At 39.9% G+C, this 22,488-nt stretch overlaps 1 protein-coding gene across 1 annotated transcript in view; it reads left to right on the top strand.

Moving 5' to 3' along the window:
• Nucleotides 1–776: 776 nt before the first annotated feature.
• Nucleotides 777–22,488, top strand: part of USP45 (ubiquitin specific peptidase 45) — a gene marked incomplete at its 3' end in the record, with an annotated part of 39,297 nt that continues 17,585 nt past the window's right edge. The window contains exons 1-7 of the mRNA XM_010177463.1: nucleotides 777–876; nucleotides 3,010–3,179; nucleotides 5,132–5,235; nucleotides 5,725–5,825; nucleotides 15,288–15,433; nucleotides 16,765–16,860; nucleotides 18,948–19,078. Coding sequence (XP_010175765.1) covers nucleotides 777–876; nucleotides 3,010–3,179; nucleotides 5,132–5,235; nucleotides 5,725–5,825; nucleotides 15,288–15,433; nucleotides 16,765–16,860; nucleotides 18,948–19,078 — 848 coding nt within the window. The remainder of the gene's footprint in view (nucleotides 877–3,009; nucleotides 3,180–5,131; nucleotides 5,236–5,724; nucleotides 5,826–15,287; nucleotides 15,434–16,764; nucleotides 16,861–18,947; nucleotides 19,079–22,488) is intronic.

The following is a 22,488-nucleotide window of genomic DNA, read 5'->3' as shown; positions in this document are numbered from 1 at the left end:
TTGTTAAAAGACAACCTGTAAACTAAGCCTCAGAAGCTGTTTGTGTGATGCACAGCTGCACTCCTTCAGTGAATTCACATTTGGATTTAGATTGAATGAACTGTGTGCTGAGATCTCTGAGGATTTTTTTATTTTTTTAAGTTTAATGGCAAATATTTATCCTTTAATTCTGTTCCTCACAGGACTCTTGGTTAATGACCCTAATTCCCTGTAAGAGACTTCATCTGTATGGATTGTCTGATGTTTAATAGAAGAGTCAGCTTGCACTCCAGTCTATCCTCACTTACAGGAGAGGATACTTTCTTGAGATTTGGAAGACTTCTGTATTTTATTTAAGTGTTTGAAATTCCTCAGAAGCTTTTAGGGAATGTGCAAGAGTAAATGGTGACTGAAACATTTCCTAAGGGAGATATGTTAAAGGAAGAGAAGTTTTTTCGGGTTTTTTTATGAAGTTATTCTGGTAAGGTATGGCTCCAGCTTTGTAGTAGTTTATAGTATCAAAATAGAGAAAATTTTGGTATCTCAAATATTTAACACCACTGCCTGGAAGCGTGTGACCCCTGCAACTACAGATACAGTCCATAATGTCATGTAGTGTAACTAACTGATCTTGCAGCATTGCTAAGAGTTCATTCCTGACACGTTCAAACTCCTTGTTACACAATAGCTGACACTAGTCAAAGCCTAAAACTGTGTTTGTGAGGTTTGAATGTGTGATTTGATGAAGCGTTGCGACAATAGAGCAATCCTTTTTTTTCTTTCCTAGTAAGTAACAGATGCGGGTGAAAGATCCATCAAGAGCCAACCCCGAGAAACCAAAGAGAAGCAAAAGGCCTAACAGGCCGCAGGATGAGGACTCTTCAGATGATATTTCAGGTAAAGACATTAGGTGATGTTTGGCCCTGAGGTTGAGGGCTAATAACTTCCACTTTGTCTGATGAAAACCACAAATCAGTTGCACCTTGAAATACTTTTCCTGATTGAATGTATAGCAGAAATATCCCCAGTCAAGTGTTTATGACATGATCAGTTGTTTCACTGTGTGTCTGCCCTGAAGGGCTGGAGAGTTGGTTGATCTTCTATGACAACTTCTTCAGAGCAGGAGAACGGTCCTTTCCTGTGTGGAAGGTCAAGCAGGCATGGCAGGAGGCTGCTTGGTTGAATGGGGAGCTTCCAGCTGAGCTCAGCGGCAAAAAGGAAGGGCTGAGAGGGTGGAGACAGGTTTGGGCTGCCCTTGCAGGAGCCCCAAGTGTGCAGGGATGGGATTAGGTAAGCCAGCCTCAGTTAGAGTTGAGTCTCATGAGGGATGGGAAAACTAAGATGGGCTTGTATGGATACTGTGACAGTAAAATGAAGGCTAAGGCAAGTGCAGACCTGCTGCTTGAGGGGGCAGGGGACCTAGGGACATGGGCTGTGGGAAAAGGCTGAGGAACTCAATCCTTGCTTTGCTTCTGTCTTTACATAGAAGCTCTGCACTCGGTCCTCCCTGGTCCCTGAGCCTAAAGGCAGACTCTGGGATTCAAGCATTGTCCAGAGTAGAAGACTGAGAGCTGTTAAGCAAACTGGACCTGCACAAGTCCATGGGATCAGATGGGATGCATCTGAAGGTGCTGAGAGAGCAAGGTGATGTCATTGTGAGGCTACACTCTTGTCATTTTCATGACAACAAATTGAGGAGAGCAGTTGATACTCTAAAGGGTAGGTCTGTCATTCAGAGTCACCTAGACTGGCTGGAGAAACGGGCTGGCATAAACTTCACAGAGTTCAACAAAGGCAAGTGGAGAGTCTGGTGCCTGGGCCAAAATAACCACATGCAATTACAGGGTGGGAATCAGTGACTTGAAAGCAGCTTTGCAGAAAAGGTTCTGGGTGTCCTCATGCACATGCTGGATAAAAGCTTGTGCCTACTGTATGCTGGACTGTGTTAACCAGAGCGCAGGCTGAGGTATGTGGTTCTTCCCATCTCTTCAGCATTTGTGAGAGTTCATGTGGAGCCCACAACTGGACACAGTTGTGGGCTCTCTGTTACAAGAAAGACCTGGATTTGCCAGAGTGAGCACAGCAGTGGGTAACCCCCTCCATGTGGTTAAGGAAGTGGAGAACATGGTGCGTGAAGGGGAGCTGAAGGGAATGGGTCTGTTTAGCCAAAAGAGTGAACATGTAGTTCCTTTCACTGCCTGGTAGGTGTTTATAGAGAAGGCAGAGCCAGGCTCTTCTAGGAGGTCCGCAATGGAAGGACTGAAGACAACTGACAAAAGTTAGGGCAAGGAAAAATTGGCTAGGTATGAGGAAATGTATTTTGTTTTCACCATGAGGATGGTGAGACAAAAAAACTGATTTTCTGCTGAGGTGATGAAACCTCTGTCCTTGAAGGTATTCAACATTCATCTGAACAAAGTTGTCAGCAACCAGATCTAAATTGGTGTTTGAACCTGCTTTGCATGAGGTTTTGGACACGATGGCCTTCAGAGATCCCTTCATACCTAGGTTATTCTGTGATGTTATAGTGGAATTTGTGCAAAAAGTACGACAGAGAAGAATGGTGGTTGATATTCATGTTCAGAACATGCAGTTGTAGTACAGATGTGTGGGTATTTGGAAATCTTTCTTTATGAATAGGGAAGGAGGTAACTACCTGTGCTGTTGTGTGCAAAAATAGATTTATGTAGTATTTTACTGTTGACAGAAAAACCCAGACAAACAACAAAAAACCAGGGAAATGAAGTTTGTTCAAAAGTAATCCTTGTACTTTTGTACAGACTAGCTTATCTGTTTTTAAGAGGTGGCATTTATTGACTTAGAAGGATATTCATTATAAAAACACTGAAATAGATCCTTCATAAAATTCAGTGTGAGGGGAGCAGCTGGCTGATTTTTCCTGGTTTAGTTCTTGACTATTTTTCCCTAATGCTGAACTTGTTGAAGATTCTGCTCTGTTAAGATACATGTGCTCCCTCTCATAACTATTATTTTTAATGGCTGGAAGTGAGTATGTGTAATTTTCTCCAGGCTTAACCTGCCAGCACGTGAGCCAAGCGGTGGATGTGCACCATGTGAAGAGAGCGGTCGCTCAGAGCGTCTGGTCAGTATGTGCAGAGTGTCTGAAGGAGAGGCGGATGAGTGATGGCGAGCCTGTAGCACCCTCAGACATATGGCTGTGTCTCAAATGTGGCTCTCAGGTGAGCATACAGTGGAAATCTATGGAGGTGGATAGGCCCTGATTTTCTAAAGGGTGTGATGGATACAGACCCTTATCTGTCTGGCATCTCATTACCCTCAGTGAAACAGAATAAGTGCTTAAGTTGTGAGAGTCCATGCTTCAGCTTCTTCAGTGGAGTGGGATGTGGCCTTACGCCCTTGTCTGTTTTTTGGCAACGTTAGCCCAAACTTAGTTAGTTTTTGGGTTAGCTTTATGTGTTGTGGTGCAGCTCGGCATCACAGAGAGTCCTGCCTTTTCTCTGTTCTTCATCTGGATGCTTTTGCCATTTAGGGAGAATTGGCTTCAGGAACTGTGTGGCTGCAAAATGCATCCGTTCAGCTGGCTCATCTGGCAGAAGATCCCCCAGATACAAATGAATGAAAAAATGGATATGTATATTGCTGAATGAACTTATACTATAGACACCCAATTGCTTGATTTGATAGAAACCAGGGAGAAAGGACTGTGCTGGAGTGAGAATGCTGCTCTTTGTGGCAGCTAACCATTAGATTGGATCAGTTAAAATGTCAAATTGTGGCTTCAGGGTTTAAAATGGCAGGTCCTGACCCCAAGGCCTTGTGCAGGTTTCTGTCCTGTGAGTGAAGTAAAGTCTGATACAGAAAAAATAATTTTACAGGCAATGTCATGCTTGGTTCAGCTAACAGCTACCTGAACAAAGCATTTCACAGTTTTCTTAGACTTTCAGTAGGTATTGCCATAGTAAGGACAGAAGCCAGCTCCTACCAGTGTTATCTGACCAGATTTAGTTTTGCAAAGAAACATGCTATTAACAGGCTTCAGAGGTAGTTAACTAGATCCGAGGAGGACTCAGCTTGTCTCTGGAGTTTTGTAGTTAAGGAGGGCTTTTAAAAAGAGTTAAATCTGTGTGCTCTTTGCATGTTTGTGCTGTTAATAGCCTCCAAAGCTCATGTCTCATTCAGAGACCAGTCTTGAATCTTCTAAGTCCCACTCTGTAGATACTTGAAAAATTGCAAATGCTTTCGCTCTAAGTCCTTTCCTTCATATTCTGTGGACCAAATATGTTACACAGTCATTTAATTCACCTTTTTTTGAGAATTCTTACTTTTTTGAATGGCATAATTTGCTGTCTATTGATACTTATTCAAAAGCTAAGAATTATTTCTATTAAGTTAAACCAAACTTAGTAATTTTCTATAATTACTGTTAAATTAAATCAGTTAAAAATATTTTAACTGATTTTTCCAAGTAGAAAAGATGGTATTTAGGGTTTGTGTTGACATTTATTTTCCTTTGTTAATAAGGGAAATTATTATTAATCATTATTAATAGTTCCCCCATTAATAAGGGGACCTTATTAATGTTTACAAATACCTAAAAGGCAGGTGTCAAGAGGATGGGACCAGACTCTTTTCAGTGGTGGCCAGTATAGGACAAGGGGCAACAGGCACAAGATGGAACACAGGGGGTTCCATCTGAAGATGAGGAAACACTTCTTTACTGTGAGGGTGACAGAGCCCTGGAACAGGCTGCCCAGAGAGCTTGTGGAGTCTTCATCTCTGGAGATGTTCAAAACCCACCTGGACGTGGTCCTGTGCAACCTGCTCTGGGTGAACCTCCTTTGGCAGGGGGGTTGGACTGGATGATCTCCAGAGGTCCCTTCCAACCCCTGCCATTCTGTGATTCTGTGATTTATTAGTAAAAAGAAAATGTGTTAATTTAGAAAAAAAAAAAAAGTAAATTGATATCTTTATAATACTGGATTCTAAAGAATGTTAAACCCTCTCAATCCCTGAGAATGTGAAATGAGTATTTAGGGCACTATGACTTTCTGTCTAATTTTGAAAAAAAAGTTTTTGCAGTTTATTTACTAATGATTTAATCTTTTACTAATAGTATATTCTTTTCCTACTTCCCTTTTTCCCCCTTACTGTTTTGATGTTTCTGTTTTAGGGCTGTAGCAAGAACTCGGAAGGCCAACATTCTCTGAAGCACTTCCAGACAGCTCGCACCGAACCTCATTGCATTGTTATCAGCCTCAGCACGTGGATCATATGGTAGGAATGAGTACGCAGGTGTTCATGTATGCTTGTGTATATTAAAGCAGTGTCTTTTCCTGATAAAGAATGATTCTGACAGATAAAATTAATACTTTACATAGAGAAAAGGCAGGCTTTCTGGAGAGAAAATCAGTTTGTCCCGAGGGCTCTCAGAGAGGTCACAAATCAATACTGAGAAGTTTGAGTCCATTGTGTTCTGTAGAGTTGGCTGGTTACAGGAGTTTGTCCTTCCTGCTTGTTTGTATATGATTATCTGAAGGACTGTAAACTGAGATTATTTAAATCTGTAAGTATTGCAGTGAATTCGGGCTGCTCTATAGAAGAGCATATATGGGATGAGAGAATTCAATTTTATTTCCTCTTTTTAGTATGAAAAATTGAAGCCTAGAGCTGGAGTAATTTGTGTAAGGTTGTTTGAGAGGTTTGTTAGCGCTGGGAGATGCATCCAGATATCCTGAATTCCAGTTCGTTTCTTCTCTCGTTTAGGTGTTATGAATGTGATGAAGAGCTGTCAACACATTGCAACAAAAAGGTTTTGGCTCAGATAGTTGACTTTCTTCAAAAACATGGTTCCAGGGCTGAACCAAGTAAGTTTACACAAAGAGTTTTATCTGGAGACATCTGTACTGTACTGTCTCTAAAAATGAGTGTTTCAGATTTTGAGTCATGTTAAATATGCAATTGAAAAATTATGTATGATGCGTGTATAATGTATTTTGTAATTGCACAATTACTTGGCCAAGTAATCAAAAGATAATTTCATTTTTTTATACTGTATGATTACACTTTAAAAATATTTTGAGCACTATAGAACAGATTTTCCATATTTTGTCTTTAATGAATAAAGTTTATTGTAGATAAACACAAAAAATATATAGAGGCGTAAATGAATTGAATTTTCCTAGTGTGGATGTGTCACATTTCAAAATTTTTCTGATTTGTTTTCTTCAGTTAATTACATTTGTTTAAATGGATTTTCTAGTACTCTGTTGTTGTATGCAATGCTTTCTGTTCTTTTATGTTGCTGGGTTTTCATTGATAGAATGCTTATTTCTATTAATAGAAAATAGCATTAAATTATTTTATTGTGTTAGGAGCTTCTCAATATATGTAATAGTAGATAGAACTTTGTATGTGTGGCCCTCAACTGTCTACTCTTGATAATATTGAAGTTATTCATACCTGCTGTAACACGGCAGCATTTCTGGCTTGTGATTTAGAGTACCTTGGATTCCAGATTTTATTCACAAAAACCAGCTTAAGTAAACTTTTAAAACAATTAGTTGCAGTTTTTAGCAGGGATAATCAACTGGTTGGAAGTATGAATGGAAAAGAATTGCCTTCCTGAATTAGTCTAGGTATTCTTCTAGCTGCATATGCATAAATCCTACTGGTTTATGGTGTTATGTATTTTTGGGGGCAAAAAATGAAGGGCCACTCAGAAATAGTTGTTTTATATTTTTATCTAGTCACAAGTTGTGTATTAAATTATTCAGTTGTAATAAATTGATAAATTGCTACCTTGTCATCTTTTCGCTTGGAGCAATGAAATACAGTATGTGATTTCACTTTTGTTCACAGCTTCAGCTGTGAGATGAGTGGAGCATCTCCCTTATGAGGAAAGGCTGAGGGAGCTGGGGCTCTTTAGCTTGGAGAAGAGGAGACTGAGGGGTGACCTCATTAATGTTTATAAATATGTTAAGGGCGAATGTCAGGAGGATGGAGCCAGGCTCTTCTCAGTGATGCCCAACGATAGGACAAGGAGCAATGGGTGTGAGCTGGAACACAGGAGGTTCCCCTTAAACTTGAGAAAAAACTTCTTTGCTGTGAGGGTGTCAGAGCACTGGGACAGGCTGCCCAGGGAGGGTGTGGAGTCTCCTTCTCTGGAGACATTCAAGACCCGCCTGGACGCCTTTCTGTGTGATTTCATTTAGGTTCCTGCTCCGGCAGGGGGATTGGACTAGATGATATTTTGAGGTCCCTTCCAATCCCTGACATTCTGTGATTCTGTGATTCAAGTTTACGTGGAATAAATGGGTATTGCAGCTTTCTTGTACTATTTGTTTCAGTTACTTTAATGGAAAATATTTCATTCCATTTTTGTACTGCTGGATGAGGCTGTATGATGTGACTGTGTGCTTTATGGTTTAGATTCTTAATTTGTGAAACTTCAAAATATCTGAAGTTTTCACAATATGGCACTTTTAAGTTTTCTGTGGAATGTCTTAAATTAAGCAACTGAAATTCCAAACTAACTTGGGAAAAGTAAGCTTGCATTAGGCCCAGGATTTCTTGAAAATCAGGTGTTTCTAGGAGAGCAGGGCAGAATGTATTTCCACTGTATATGTATTTGTGTTTCATTTTGATGCTCTGTTTTGAAAATGCATGTATTTCGTTTAAGTATTTACCTGATACAACTGGAAACTCTTCTTTGTAACTGGAAACAAAATTGTGTTGTTTTTGTTTAGGGCATAAACATTTTTTTTTCCTGTTTTATTTAAACCCATTTATTTTCCCTCCAGTTTCTGAAACCAGGCATTGAAATTAAAGACTAGCTATCATCCAGCCTCAGCCTGGGGTCACACATTTTGTGGTGGGGGTGCGTTGAGTCGACCCCGCTTGCTGTGGTGCTTTGGAGAAGGAGGTTCACGGCCGTGATGCAGGAGGTAGAGCTGGGTACCAACGGCCTTGTCAGCAGCGCGAGGGTCCTCCTGCAAGGCGGTGGGAGGTGCAGGGCAGTTTTAAACCGGTGACAGACCGAGGAGCCTGCTTTCCCAGCGTTACCACTCTGCACAGTTACGCTTCATCCTTCAGATTCATGCACGTGCCTAGTTCTGGGTGAGCGAATAGGCACGCCAGCTTCCTTCTAAGCTAAGGAAGTCAGGGCAAGGCTTGCAGGCTGGCCCCTGCCACAACCAGAGGTCTCAGCGCGGAGGTTGCTCCTGCAGGGCAGTTGTGTCTCCTGCTCCATGCTGGGAAGGGGCTAAGGCTTATCTGCAAGCTTATTTTCACACAAAAAGCAAGCGCATGTGTGTACTTCTGTCCTGGTTTTGCTAGGATAGGGTTAATTTTAAACTATCACAACTTCCAGTAATGTTTTAAACTCAGAGACCCTCTCTATGAGGCAGAGAGTATGGCTGTGCTGAGCAGTTTGGATCTCCTTCTTGAGAGCTCTGGGAATGTTGGCCCAAAGGTGATTTGTTTGGTTTTCTTAAGTGGCAAGGAGAAGAGGAAAAGCTGTTTGCCTGGTGTGCTTTGTTGCTTTGGGCCAGGCTCCTCGCTGGAAGAGGCTGGGAAACAGCCATGGATTGGTAAATAAGTGGTAGGCTCGAGAGGGAATTCCCAGGCAGAGCTGATGTTCTTGTTTCTCTTTGGTAAATGTAACAGCAATGCTTTTCCTGTTTTATGTCAAATACTTGGGCTGACACACTTGGTGCTTCCCCTGAAGAAATGTAACTTAAGTAAGATGTTTTCTTTTCTTTAAATTAGACTGCCTATAAAGATTTTTTAAAAATAAAATCTGAAAGCGAAATGTAATTCATGCAGAACACAAAGGATGCAAAGTATAACCATGCAAATTAGCTCTGCTACTGACGACAAATAGTTTGTGTTTTTTAAGTGTAGCATTTTATTTCATTTCATGTTACAGTGATATTTTCAGTATAACTGTCATCCTTTAAATTATTAATTGGCTTGAATTTTCTTAAATTTATTCTGTATATTCTCTAAATAAATGAAAAATAACTTGTGAGAAACGAGTAGTGTAAAACTGACAATTAATAATTCATATTTTCCACTTAAAAATCAATCTTCTGCTTTTTTCCCCATTGCTTTTCTCTTTCTTCCTAAAAAAGCAGCCAAAGTAAAGACACTTAATTTTAATATCAGAATGTGGCACTGTAAAGACAATTTATCTTATGTCTGGATTTCTTTCTGTTGTAACAACTGGTTGGCATGGTGCGTCACTGAAGTTCAAATAGCATTGTGTAGAAATTCTGCATAAATGCAGTATGAACGTGGATATGAGTAACAGATGAGGGCTGCTAGGTTTTTTGTTGTTGTTCTCAAAAGTGCAGGAGTCATTTAAAGATAAAATAATCAGCTTAAACATGTGAGGGAGGTTTATATAGATTTCCTAATTAATGCATCTTGGAAAATAAACAAAAGCAAAATGCTTGTCATTTGGTACTAATGTGGTGGAATAGTGTGGCAGCAGGATCCCTGCTTTTCACTCGGCCTCTCATAAAGATTCAACTTCACTTCAGCTGTAAAAATGTGCAAATTACATTACTACTACATGACTGACTTTTGTAATTACATTAAGCAATTGAGATAAATCCCAGTGCTGGGTTCCCAAAAGAATGCTTGCAGCTGTGTGATTTTCGCATCTGATCCTATGGTTTGTTGTACCCAGCAATGCCTGCCTGTTCGGGGGGGGGGGTTTGCCCTTTTTTTTTGGAGGAGTCTGTTTGGTTAAGAGGTCATGTTGGGCACAAGATGGAAGAATAAAGCAAGGTTGCTTTCTAGGGTGTACCACCCAGAAATTTGTTTTGTGGAGAAGGTTAGCGGGCCATGATGATTTTCACAGAAAGACAGGTGCAGCATTGTCCGCGTGGCACACTTGTGAGCTTCACATGGACATAATGCACATGTACTACACAGAAACCATGCTGAGACATTGGGATCTGCGTGTCTGCTTGTTTGCTGGAGAAAATAAATTGTTTGGCAGTCTTAAAAGTGAACATTATGCGTATTTTCTTTTACAAAAGCCAAATTAAACATTGGTGACATAGGATTGCGTACTCAGTTTTTTAGGGAGCAGTTAATTAAATTGGTTTCTGTGGCAATAGAATGGGAAGGAAGAATATTTATTCTCAAATTTTGTAGTTAAATTTATTGTTGGGAAGATCAAGCGGAGGAATGAGATTTTGCTAGTAAGTTCAGCTGCCCAGATTTGCCAATAGGTGAAAGTTAGAAACTTGATATCTATTTTAATAGATATGATGTGAAACAAAGATTAAAAAATATATAATTTTACAGTGCAAGTAATAGAGGTTAACTTTTATGGAAAAACAAATAATATGATGAATAACTTTTCAGATTTGTGTTTGTCTGTTGACAAAGGATTGCACTGAAAAAAATAATGGTATTCTTTCATAACTGATTTTTACTATGTGTAATTTGGAGCTTGAAGTCATATGAGTCCATTCTAGCTACTTAAAAAGAAAGATAAGTAGCAAAATAAAGCAGAATATGTTGATTCTCCAAACCTGAGATACACTTCAACGAAAAGACAGTTCTGTTGTTGGTCAGAAATTTTCTTTCAAGTTTACTTATTTATTGGGGGCTGCTGTTAATTAGACATTTTGCAAAGAAATGAAAACTGAATCATTGGCAAAATGTTTTTTAGATATTCTGTAATTTTTATCTGCAGATTCTTCCCTTTCCTGTCCACATACTTACTTACCTGTGAGGTGTAGCACAAGTCATCTTGAGCATAGAGGATCAAAATTGGTGCTTGAATAGCTTGTTCTTTCACACTGTGCAGACGTATTTTTTAGTTTATAACATTCTGTCAGAATCAGGGAAATAAATTTGTAGTTGTAATCTTTAATTCAGTGAGATTGCAACACTGCCAGAGGAATTGGGCTTTTGAAATGTAAAGCTAGTGACCATTTCAGAAGAGAACCATGCTGTTCTTTTAAGGGTTATATTCTCATTGTTGTACAGTGGTGAAAAAAAAAATATTTTTTTTAAATGAAAAAGGAGCATCAGACAATTTAGTAGCATTTCATAATACAGCGTGATGAGAATCTGCTGGAAGAAAGGCAATCTATTAACCTTGCTTTTACTGTGAAGACCTTCAACTGAAGTATCAGAGTTGTATTTAATAGAAAAGGCTTGACCTTGGAATAAAAGTGCATATTCCCAGGACCCTCATTTTTAATTAAAAGAAAAAAAAGTTGCATTGAAAAGATGAGCAAAAATGCTTACTCTCCTGGCTGAAAGAAAAATTGGATGTCATTTATCTTTTTGCTTGCATACCATCTGCACCCCCAGGCACAGCTCAGTTTCAACAGAAGTCCGTGTGAGCTGCCAATGTTTGAAATACTGGTAAAACAAATTGGTGGGGAACCTGCAGTAAGTTTTCTGAATGTCTTTTGCAAGAAGATGTGTCAGCACCGTGTGTGTTTGTACAGCTGATCTGGTGACTTGCTCCGATTCGTAGACTGAATTACTGTCTGCGTTAACATTTGGCTTGGGAATCTCAGTCACATACCCACGAGGCTGGTGCTGTGCAGCTCTGGGACAAAATGATGTTCCCTGCCTCCCGAGAGCTTGTGGGACAGGACTACAAGTGAGCAGAAGTAGGTAAAAAAAAAAAGGTGAAGGGAAGAGTGGCAAGACGGGAGTGAGAGCTGCAGCGGAGGATCAAACTCTGGCTGCTGCCCTCTTTGCTCTGGGTCTGGTGGGAAGGGGGGATTGGTAGCGTGGGGAGAGCAGGGTGGCATCAGGAAGCTTTGCTGGACGCGAAGGCTGTGCCTGAGCACAACTGCAGCTGTCGGAGAGCCGAAGGAGCGAGCGCTGGAGGTGCACGGCGTGGTGGGACCAGAGGCAGGCACTGACCTGGTGCCAGGGAAGAGCCAGGCAGCTGGGTGTGATGAGTTGGGTGGAGAGCTGGGCAATGGCTCTTGGCACAGTGCTCTGGTGGGGCGTCTCTGCAGACAGGTGTGCTTTGTTGAGGGAAAAGTAGACTGTGGTGATCAAGGCACAAGTTGGGTCAGCATTTTCCCTGCGTGGCTGGATTAGGAAGGCCACCTCTGCAACAAAACTGCAGAAGGAGCCTGACAGAGAGGCGCAGTCTGAATGTGTGAGCCCCAAACAGTCACATTCAGATACGCTGTCCCCACTCTGGAGGGACAGTCCTGCCTGGAGCTGGTGTCCACATCCAGTGCCCGAGAAGGGCAGAGAGGTTGAGGGGCACCATGTCAACTCTCTAAGAGATGTGATAGTGAACTAGACAGAGATCAATCTATGAATTTAATTACTTTTGTGCCTTTCACCTGCCTTGCTCTCGTAAACATTAATGAGGTCCTTTGTAACAGGTATTACTGCACGCAGCCGGATGGCTCGGAGTACTTCTTTCCTCACGACACTGTTTGTCCAGGAGCTGAAGGCCCTTTTGGGCATTCGATGGAATCCTTTTGCTGGGGTCCTTGTTGTATCTGTACTGGCATAAAAGTCACTTTTCATATCCAAAATGCATGCCTGTTAAAACCTTAGAGGATTGCAACAGTCTATGGAACAGTTCAGCGCAAATTCACTTCAAAAAATTACGTATTACCCTTTTGATTAATAACATGCTTGTAGCCTTGGGTTAATGTTGCAGAAGGACCCTCCAGCCCCAATCTGTAGAAGTATTAGCTATCACAGGCATTACCAGCATCTTCTATTAAGACTGACCAACTCTTCACATGTCAACTAAACATTCAGCTTCAGGCCTGTCTGTCATTTATCACTGAGCTGGGGACACTGAGCAGAGTTAAATTGAAAACTGCTGTCCCTCCTCTGGCTCTGTGTATGTCCTTAAATATATCCGCATGGAGTAAGTGAGGCAGCAGATAATGTTTGTAATGGCAAAGCGACACTTTTCGTCAGGACTTTTTCACAGTTACGAAAAACTAGTAAAATGTCACGCTAATTGTGTTTGTAAAATCTATTAAAAAATCAACAGGCAGTAATTAAAACCTTCTGAATGAAAGTAGGTTCCTAGACTTCTGTAACAACATGCAGGCCTGTTCTTAATTTGTTACTGCTTGTCCTTATCCCTATACTAATTATCCAGCTTTGTGGCAATCGGATGTCTCGTTGTCATTTATTGTGTTTTATAATTGCGTATTCATCCAGCCCTTATCGCAAAGCTGGGTGATTCGGCTTTGTTTTCCCCCCTTAAATAATTGGTATGTAAGGTTCAGCAAATGGAACCTAGCTACTTGTGTGAAGCTGCCATTTAACCATGAAGTGAAATGCTTTTATTGAGTTTGCCCTGCAGATATGGTCCGCTGTGGCAGTGCTGTCCATATTTGGTGGCTGTGCAAGGAGAGCCAGGTGGTGCTGCAAAGCATAGCACAGTGAAGCGTGGACAGATCTAGGTTTGACATTTGTCATCCTGTACTGCTAAAGGGAAGAGAAAAATCTGCTTTTCCATATGCTTATGCTTTAATTTTTGCCTGCAGTTTTGTCCAGATGGCCTTGTGAACATTGTTTACTTTAAGATGCTGTCCCAGATGTTTTTGAATGCCGATGGATAAATGCAACAACTGTGGTATACTAATACACAAATTATTTACACAATTTTGGCTTTTTTTTTTTTGCCTTTTTTTTAAAAGAAATAAAATTAACCATCTCTTCTCCCCAGCATTTCTCTGTGGTACCCTTTTCTGAGGGAGGAAGTCTCCACTTATACTATTAAATTCCTAAGAGTGAGCAGTGCCTTCGAGTTGCAGACAGTTGGAGCTCCTTTCTTCTGCTAAGGTTCTTCTGGAGCTCTGTGTGGGTGGACAAGTCTCAGACACTGTAGCGTGTGCCTTGTAAGCATGTCAATTAAAAGGTGTTGCTGGACGTAGCCCTTAAAACAGTGACTGTTTCAGGGTGTGAGCAGCTCCCAAGCTATTTGTCATTCGTTGCGTTCAAAAACACGTCTGCTTTTTCAAGGAGAACTTGATCTCTTACTTTGCCCTTGTACTGTCTTAATTTTCCACACCAGTGGGAAGGAGAATATTTCAAAGCTGTGTAAGCAGTATTACCAAGACCATTTAACAGTGTTTTTAAACAGCAAAGCACCTGCGTTTTGACAAACTCGGATACGATTTGGAAATATAGTTATGCCTTGATGGCACTATAGGTTGCAGGCAAACTGCGTCAGAAGGTTGTTGCCAGTTGCAGTAGATATTTTAATGACTTCTTTTTTATTTAATTATTTTTTTTCTCATCTTCTAAGCAAGAAGCTACCTAGAAGTGTACATAAAAGAACCTTTTGGCATGAGCATTTCATTAACGTAAATAGGTCTGTTAGTTATTTCTCAAGAACACTTTAATGAGACTTCAATGTGAAACTCATTAGAACAAATATATGAATTCATATGTCAAGACAGAGATTGCAGCATCACAGTTCTTGGCATCTATTAAGTCCATAACTCGTTTACATTGACATGCATTGTTAATCAATATTTAAGACACTGCAGATGTCAGTAATGTTCATATTTAGTCCTGCAACCATGACAATATGAAAGTTGCTAGTAGAATTTGAGGCTAAATATTGTTATCTCAAGTCTTTCCATTACCTCTAGGCTACAAGTTAATGACTGTCTAACTTTGCTGCCCCTCATCTATTTAAATAATAAGGGAAATACACTGGTAGCATATTCCATTGCAATTTTATCAAATTTTTTGTTGTATAAAATTAAAACAGCAGCGTTGTATACGTTTGGGTTGTGTTAGCAGTTCCTCAGGCTGTGACAAAGGGAGGTGGGTGGGGGAGCAAATGTAGTGTTTGGGGAAACTGATAACAACTCCGGCCCCACCGCTGACCGAGTCGTACGGGGCGATTCAGCCAGAGCGCGATAATCGGTACAGACTTGCAGCATTCAGGTGCTACCTTTTGGTTACCTCTCTTCAAACACATCAAAGGCAGCCTTTGTTGGTGCTTCTAGTGTGTTTAATGTACGTACAACTTAACTGCCAACTGTTAATAAACTTACAGAACCCATTTTAATTTATTTATTGCCTGGGTAATTTAAGAAATCTTAGGGACAGTGTGATTATTGTGAAAGGTTTTGTTGGATATATGTAGTTGTTGGGGGATTTTTTTTTGCCAGGGTTTTAACTGCTGATGTCTTTTTTTTTTTTAAAGATCACATAAAGCAGTTTAGAGTACCATCAAGGTATCTTTCTACATATGTTAAAAATGATACATATATTCTGTGGAAGGACTGTACTTATTAAACTATGTAATTATATAGTAGTGTTAATCTATAGTTTAATTATAGGTTCATCAAAAATCATACGACTCCGTGAAGAAAACAGTGAAACCAGTGAAATACTGAAAGGAAAAGGTTCTGGTAATGGTGCATCTGTTCCAGTCAAAGGAATAAATAATTTAGGAAATACATGCTTTTTTAATGCTGTCATGCAGGTAAGATGGAAAGATCATACAGCTTTCTCTTCATAGATTTCAGAAATGATTAATCTGTACAAGCTGTGGACTTCAGAAAGGGTCTGACTGTTACCAGTCTTCATTCTGCTTTTGATGGGCCTTTTAAAATTCTTTTTGCTCCTTGTTATCCGAGCAGTATTTCCTGTTATAACTAAAAAAGAATTCCTGGATGAGTAGCATTTTTCAAAGTACTGAGACAAATGAAAATGTCAAGTGTTTTACATACTGCATAAGTGTGTGGGTTGTACTCTAGCATATGGTTTTATTTGTAGTTCAGCATTAGGCAGTCATGAGTAATGCACAGTATTTGCAGTGCTGGTGGGTGTGAAAAGTGTTACTTTATGCATAATATAAATGTCTGCACAGTGCGTTGTGAGGATTGTAAGCCCCTACAATGGGTGCAGTTACGAAAGTACTTTTATTGATTATGAGGTTTTTCTGACCAGAATAAAAGGAATAAGGTATACCAATACACTTTTATTGATGTTGAGTGTACAACTACTCCAACATCCTAAAAAAAGCAGCAGCCTTAGTGGGTTTTATATTGGAGCATCCTATTGCTTGTTGGTTGAGCAGAGAGGTCTGTATGTCTGCAGACAGGAGTGAGCAAATGAGAGAGAACTGCTACGAAGGTGTGCTGAACTCTCACTCTTTACCTTGTGTTTGTGGTGGTGATTACAAAACTCAGACAACAAATAGTAAATTTGTAAGGAGTAGAACTACTGCAGATTGTTCCCTGTCCATACTTAAGGCATTGTAGAAACCCAAGTGATCTGCAGTCAAAGTTAACCAAAAATAAAGGAACAAAGCTGAGGTGTGTTGAGTTGGTTTCTCTCTTAAATTCAGAGAGGTAATGTTTTTCACTGTGCCAAAGCGCTTGTGCTTCTTGGGGTATGATGAGGGGAGCTGCAGAGTTTAAGGAAATAAATGTTTTCTGATACTAATGTTCTCACCATAAAAAAAAAAAAAAAAATCAAAACAAAACCAAGCAACCAACCAGACAAAAAACCCCAGAAACCAAAACCCAAATGAGTATTGTTGTTCAACAAAAATAACAAAGTTATTACCAGGAAACTATTTTGGAATTACAGAAGCAGAAGTAGATGCAATTTTAGAAACAGTTTGAGATCAATGATCTTGGCTTTTATAAGGGTAATACCTGCTTTTTCTAGTGGTCTGGTTTAAACCTCAGTTGTACATTATTAAATATATCTGGTTTTGTCTATCCCTGAAGTTAGAATTTATAACAAAAGAAAAATATATAGTTGAAAGATCCACATGTGTTTCTTGGTTTTTTTTTTTTCTTTAAGAACTTGGCACAGACTCACGTATTAAATGAACTTATGTATGAGATGAAGGAGAAAGGAACAAAGTTAAAAATCTGTCATACTTCAGACTCCCAATTGGTAAGTATACAGTAAGAAAAACAAATTTGGGGAAATGTGGGAAGAAGCTGGAGGTTGGGAAAGTGCATCTCCATTAAAGAGACACTCTTACGCTCCCATTTCTTTTTGCCTTTTAATTTTTTAGCTGGTTTATGATATCTGTGAACTCACTCCTTTTACCAAGCTAGGTATTCAGCCCCAAAGGAGGAGGAGTAATCACCTCCTTTTACATTTTGTAACACTGAAGTAACTCATAATGCCTGACCTTAAGAAAGAGTGGCTGGCTTATTTTTGTTTCCCATATCATTTCTTCACTGTGGTGTATAATATAGGAAATAGTATATTTGGCTCTAGAAAGTGTTCATTAAATATTTTATTCCAGTTGGTGCCAACCCTTTATCGATAAGGCTTGTAAAATTTACTACATGTTTCATATGCCAGAGGATTAAATTGAGAGAAGCAAGATTTCAGTGAGGACCAAATTTCTTGTCCTTAAGCTCATTGGAGGCATATGGGAAAGAGACATTGTCAAAAGTGTATGCTGCTCTTCCCAGTCAGGTCTTTGAGACTTGGGTTTTCATAATATGTTGTTGGCAATAGAGATAATACCCCTTTCCCTCTGCTAGCTAAATAAAGCAACTTACAAAGAGTTTTCTTTTTCCTGTTTGCTGGGAGCTTTCTGGTGGCAGTGAGGTCTGAGGGGTGGGATTCTGTTTCAGATACCTCTGAAATGATGATTTCTGTATGTTGCCGTTGGTGATGTTCATAGCTTCTCCGGGCAAGAAGAGTGTGAAATTCACTGCATTGCTGTCTGTGTTACCTCCAGTGGTAGTTCTGAGCAGTAACATGTTTCCCTAAATTATTCCTGAGCCACAACTGAGGTCTGGAGCTTGTTTGTGCCTGGAGGCTTAGAAAGCCAGTGGTACGTTGTCTTATGCTTGACGTGAAACTTGCACAGCCATAAGGTTGAAAGTTTTATTTGTTTTGTTTAATGACAATGCTTACAATGTAAGGAAGATCTTTGGAGCACAAACTGTGTTTTCTGGTCTTTGTATGTCAGCGCAGGATTCGAGGGCTACAGTAGTGTAACTAATAGGAGTGCAGAAACTCCCAGCTTCCTGCTTGGTAAAGGGCATTTTCCCACCTGTTGGCAATGAAATACATTATATTTGTGTGTATCCATAGCGCTTGTGTTTTGTGTGGATCCGCTTTCTGGATGAGGCAGTGTCTCTAATTGTTTATCTGGCAATTGTAATCTGGTTTTGTGAGAGTCAGGCCAGCAAGGAGGAAGCACTGTGGTCACCACGTATGAACCTGGGAGCGTGTTGGGGAGAGCTGGCGGTCTGTGGCTGTCGAGAGGCAGGTGGCATGTAAGTGGTGCAGGAGCATCCCCTGCTCAAAGGCTGGCTCGGGTGGCTGCTGGCTGGCTCCTCCAGCCCCAGGACCTGCTGCCGGGGCAAATCTCACACCAGGAGGGGCTGTTTGGGATGCCCCCCATGCCTGCCCCCCACCACCACAGTGGACCTCTGGAATCTGCTGTCAGCCCCTGCAGCGAACCACTGCTGGCGCCTTCCTGGTGCCTGGTTCCTGGGGGAGGAAGGCATGTTTCTGTGGCTGTTGGGTATGTGGAAATTTTGGTGTGCAGCTCACAGGTCAGAGATGTTGGCCACCTCTTCCCTAAGGTTGAGTAGACAGAGTGCCACTGAGCTCCGTCTTATGCTGGCCCATGGAGGAGATTGACCGTGTTGTCTCTCTAGCTGAATTTCAGTGCACTTGGGAGTAAGAGTAAGAGCAGGTGATAGGGGAGCTATTCTGTTTTTGTGAGAATCAGGCTGGCTCATTGACATGCCTCTTTCCAAAACTACTGGTTACCAATCATTGCTCAACAAGAATTGTTTGGTTTTGCAACTATTACTGCTTAAATAATAAGCTTTCTCTTCAACTATTTCAATCAGGTAGGTGTCATCAACATTTAAGAAAAAAACAAACCTCAAAACACTCTTAAGACTAAAAGTTACTTTGTTCTTTGTCATAAATGTACTAACTTGAAATAAGTCCTATGTGTCTTTAACTTTGAATCTGATGTCCAATTTACCTTTGCTTTGAAGGATCCTTTGGTGGTGAACCTCTCCAGCCCAGGACCCTTGACTTCAGCGATGTTCTTGTTCCTTCACAGCATGAGGGAGTCTGGAAAAGGTCCTCTTTCTCCCAAAGTGCTGTTCAGCCAGCTTTGTCAAAAGTACGTATTGTCAGTACCTTTTACTTATTTATTTTTAATTTCCAGTGATGTGTTTCTAAGTGTGCCATGTCTGTTGTCCTTTCTAAGGCGCCATTAGATTTTTACCAGGCTGTCCAGAAACCGCCTTCTTCATGTTTTGAAGTTGCAGGGCTTCTTGCCACGCTCCAGGGTTGTACCTGCTCTTCATGAAATGTGTGACCCAGTCTGTAACCACTGACTTTCAGTGGCCTTTGAACTGAGTGTGAGGGGGCAGAAGAGGGTGTGGTAAAACTGAAGAAAGTAGAAGTGCCTTTCAAGTTTTGTTGTGTATTAGCATAAAGCTGTGCTAATACTCCAAAGTGTGTGGAGGTATTTTTTAAAAAAGGGTAAGCTTTTAAACGGGAAACCTCTGCTATGATGACTGACCTTGGCATCAATTCAACATTAAAAAGGGTCTAACAAGTGAGGACTTGAAGCAGTACTGAAATGGCATATGGCTCCAGATTGCAAAGAGCTTACAAGCCCTAAAGAAACTCCTGTTTCTTGGTGTGGAAAATGTTTACAGTGGTGCTTTGTAGGTGCCTTCATTGATACAAACAATCTTGCTTTTCAAAACACCTGTAGAAGACCTATTTAAAAGTTGATACAAATATTTAAATAGTGACTTTGCAAGTAAAAGGAGCTGTAGAAGCAGTGTAACTGGAGGATGATATAGCTGAATCTCACATTTAAAAGATTAATAGTGCATGTTAATGTATTTGCTACAATATTATTGTATAGAATTTTAAGGGTTCTGCAGCAAGAGAGTTAGGAGGAAAGTTGCAGCCTCTATCATAGCATTTCAGGGCTATGATAGGAAGAAATCAGTTATTACTTTTTCTTTATCCTCAAAATTCAACTTCAGAAACTTAATATTTTCTTTTTTCTGTTGTACTTGACTTCCTTTTGCTTCTTTTGAGCTGTCAAAAGAAATGTGTATAAAGCGTCCTTACAGTGATTTTGAGTCAGACAACAGTGTTCTCTGTTTAGTATTACCTACTTAAAAGAAAAATATAGGGGGAAGAAAAATATGTTGTTTCTTCACTCCTCCTCCTGTTTTGGGGCTGACTCAAAAATGTGGTTATAAGAACAAAATTTGGTCAAGAAATGGAAGGGAAATTATTAAATAGGAATAGTAGTTTTTTTCTCTCTAAGTATTAAGGTTGGAAGGTAAAAGATGATGTAAAACATGTTTTGAAACCCACCTTAGCAAACTCATTGTAAAATAATCACAATGCAGTGCACTTCAGATGGCATTGTATTTTTGAAGTGATAACTATTTTCTGTCTGCTCTGTTTGTGTGTGTTTGTATTTCTGTACTTATCAAGTGATGGCTACACAACATACCAGTAATAAATCTCTAGATAGCTAGTTGTTATTTTTTTGTTGCTTTTTGATCTTTAAGATGGGCATATACTTTAATTACTACCTAAAATTGAAACTTATTTTAATGTGGGCAGCAGACTTTTGCTGTTTAGACATGTATCTGTCAGCTTCTGCCATCTCTTGCCTTCATCCCTACTTCTTACTTTTGCAGAACACAACTTAGATATAAATCTTTACTAGTTCTAGTATCAATAACAAAAGTGTCAGCCACATCATGTTAGCAGAAATTAGGTGTTCAGGGTCAGTAAGTGGCTGCACAGAAGGTTTGGGTCTTTTGACTGTTTTGTTATTGATGGTGATGTAAGCAAGAAAGAAGAAAGGGAAATTCAGCAGTCTGCAGTGGTGGAAGCAGGAGAAAGGGAAATCTTTATCTTTGCAAACTGAATATATTTACTGTATATTAACTTAACAATATGAATGCAGTGTTCTGTCATGCCATTTTTACAAAGTCTTTTTTTCATCTTTTAAAGTTGACTTTCTACTCCTTAGCAAAGCTGAAATGAAAGAGGGAGCATGGCAAGATTGCAAGAGTCCCAGCTAGGAAGAAGTCTGTATTGCTGCAGCATTCTCTGTAAACTGCTTTTTGAATCCTGCCAAGAAGTTGTATTAATAAAATAGTCTTAAAGGCGTGTACTACTCGTGGTCTTCACATGCATTAGCACAACCTCTTTTTACTTGACAAGTTCAAACAGCATCTTTCCTAAAGAGATGACAGGATGAATGTGTAAAAGGAAGAACTGCACTAAGAAAAAATGTTTATATTTCAGAGGGGTATGTCAGAGAAAGACAAGTAGTTAATGACTGAGGGAGAAGGGCATGGGGAAGGACTTGTAATAATATTTTGGTTTCATACATTTTACATAAAAGTTTGCTGACTCCAGTTGCAACCTCATTTTTTTTAATTTAATTTATTCTTTCCCCATCACAGATCTTGCTGTCTCAGTCCCAGTCTACAGTATATGACCATACCTTTCTTCAGTACAGAATTCATGAAGCAGATTGTACAGATAGTACAGGTTGTACTTGTCTGTAATATCAAGAGTGGGACTCAGTGACCCAGGAATTGTCTTACCAGTCCCAATCTTTCCCATAACATTATTTGGAATAGTTGCTTGTAGCTTGCAAAACAGTGACATGAACACTAAGTGGTCATGCAGAATATAGGCATTTTACTTAGTATAGTCACTTCCAAATCCTACTAGGCTTCTTACAAATGTGAATGGTTGAAATGCTGAAGCTGTCAGCAGGTGATAAAAAAAGCTGCTGTTCTTCATATACTTACATCTATGTACTTGTCAGGACTTTTATAATATGTTATCTAGACAGAAAGTAAAACAGAAATTTCTTGTGTGTAGCTGATCCTTTAAAAATGATTACTTTTCCCTGATGACATGACTGGATTATATATATATATAAATGTATATAAATTTTAATTAAATTGGTATTGATGAGTTTGGATGGTTTTTTGTTTTTTAATCTCTTAGCTGAGTGGTCATGTATTTTTCATGTTGGGTCAGTTGATGCAAGATATAGTAAAGGTAGCTGTATAATTTGACACCTGACACTTGCCCTCATTTCTAGTTCAATGCTGGAATAACCCTTCTGAATTTGATGTCCAGAGATGCTTTTTTTGATGCCCTTGTAGGACTTCAGGACTCCACCTGCTTCAGATGTTGTCGTATGAATTTGAATGCTCAAATTTGAACTGGGCATCCTTACTCAAAAATTTAAAAGTGCTCAGTGAAAGAAGACCTAAGAAGGCAGGGAAGGAAAGAAAAGCTGAAAGGGAGCAGGTGAAGGCACGTAGAAATACAGCTATGTGTGGGCAGAGAACCTGTAAAGAAAGGGAGTAGGTGCTGCCTTGTTCAGCTGCAGCTCCGTTGTGGCACCAAGTAAGATCCCAAAACCTGCAAGTGAGAAAGTCTGCAAGTGGATGCACATTTGCCACTGAAAAGCAGTGAGAGAACTGTGACATGGTCCTTTCAACTGCACACTGTGTCTTTAAA

Source organism: Antrostomus carolinensis, unplaced genomic scaffold (genome assembly GCF_000700745.2).
Source record: "Antrostomus carolinensis isolate BGI_N321 unplaced genomic scaffold, ASM70074v2 scaffold24031, whole genome shotgun sequence".
Taxonomy (NCBI): Eukaryota; Metazoa; Chordata; class Aves; order Caprimulgiformes; family Caprimulgidae; genus Antrostomus; species Antrostomus carolinensis.
Note: the sequence above shows the minus strand (reverse complement) of the source record. Positions and strands in the feature narration are given on the sequence as shown.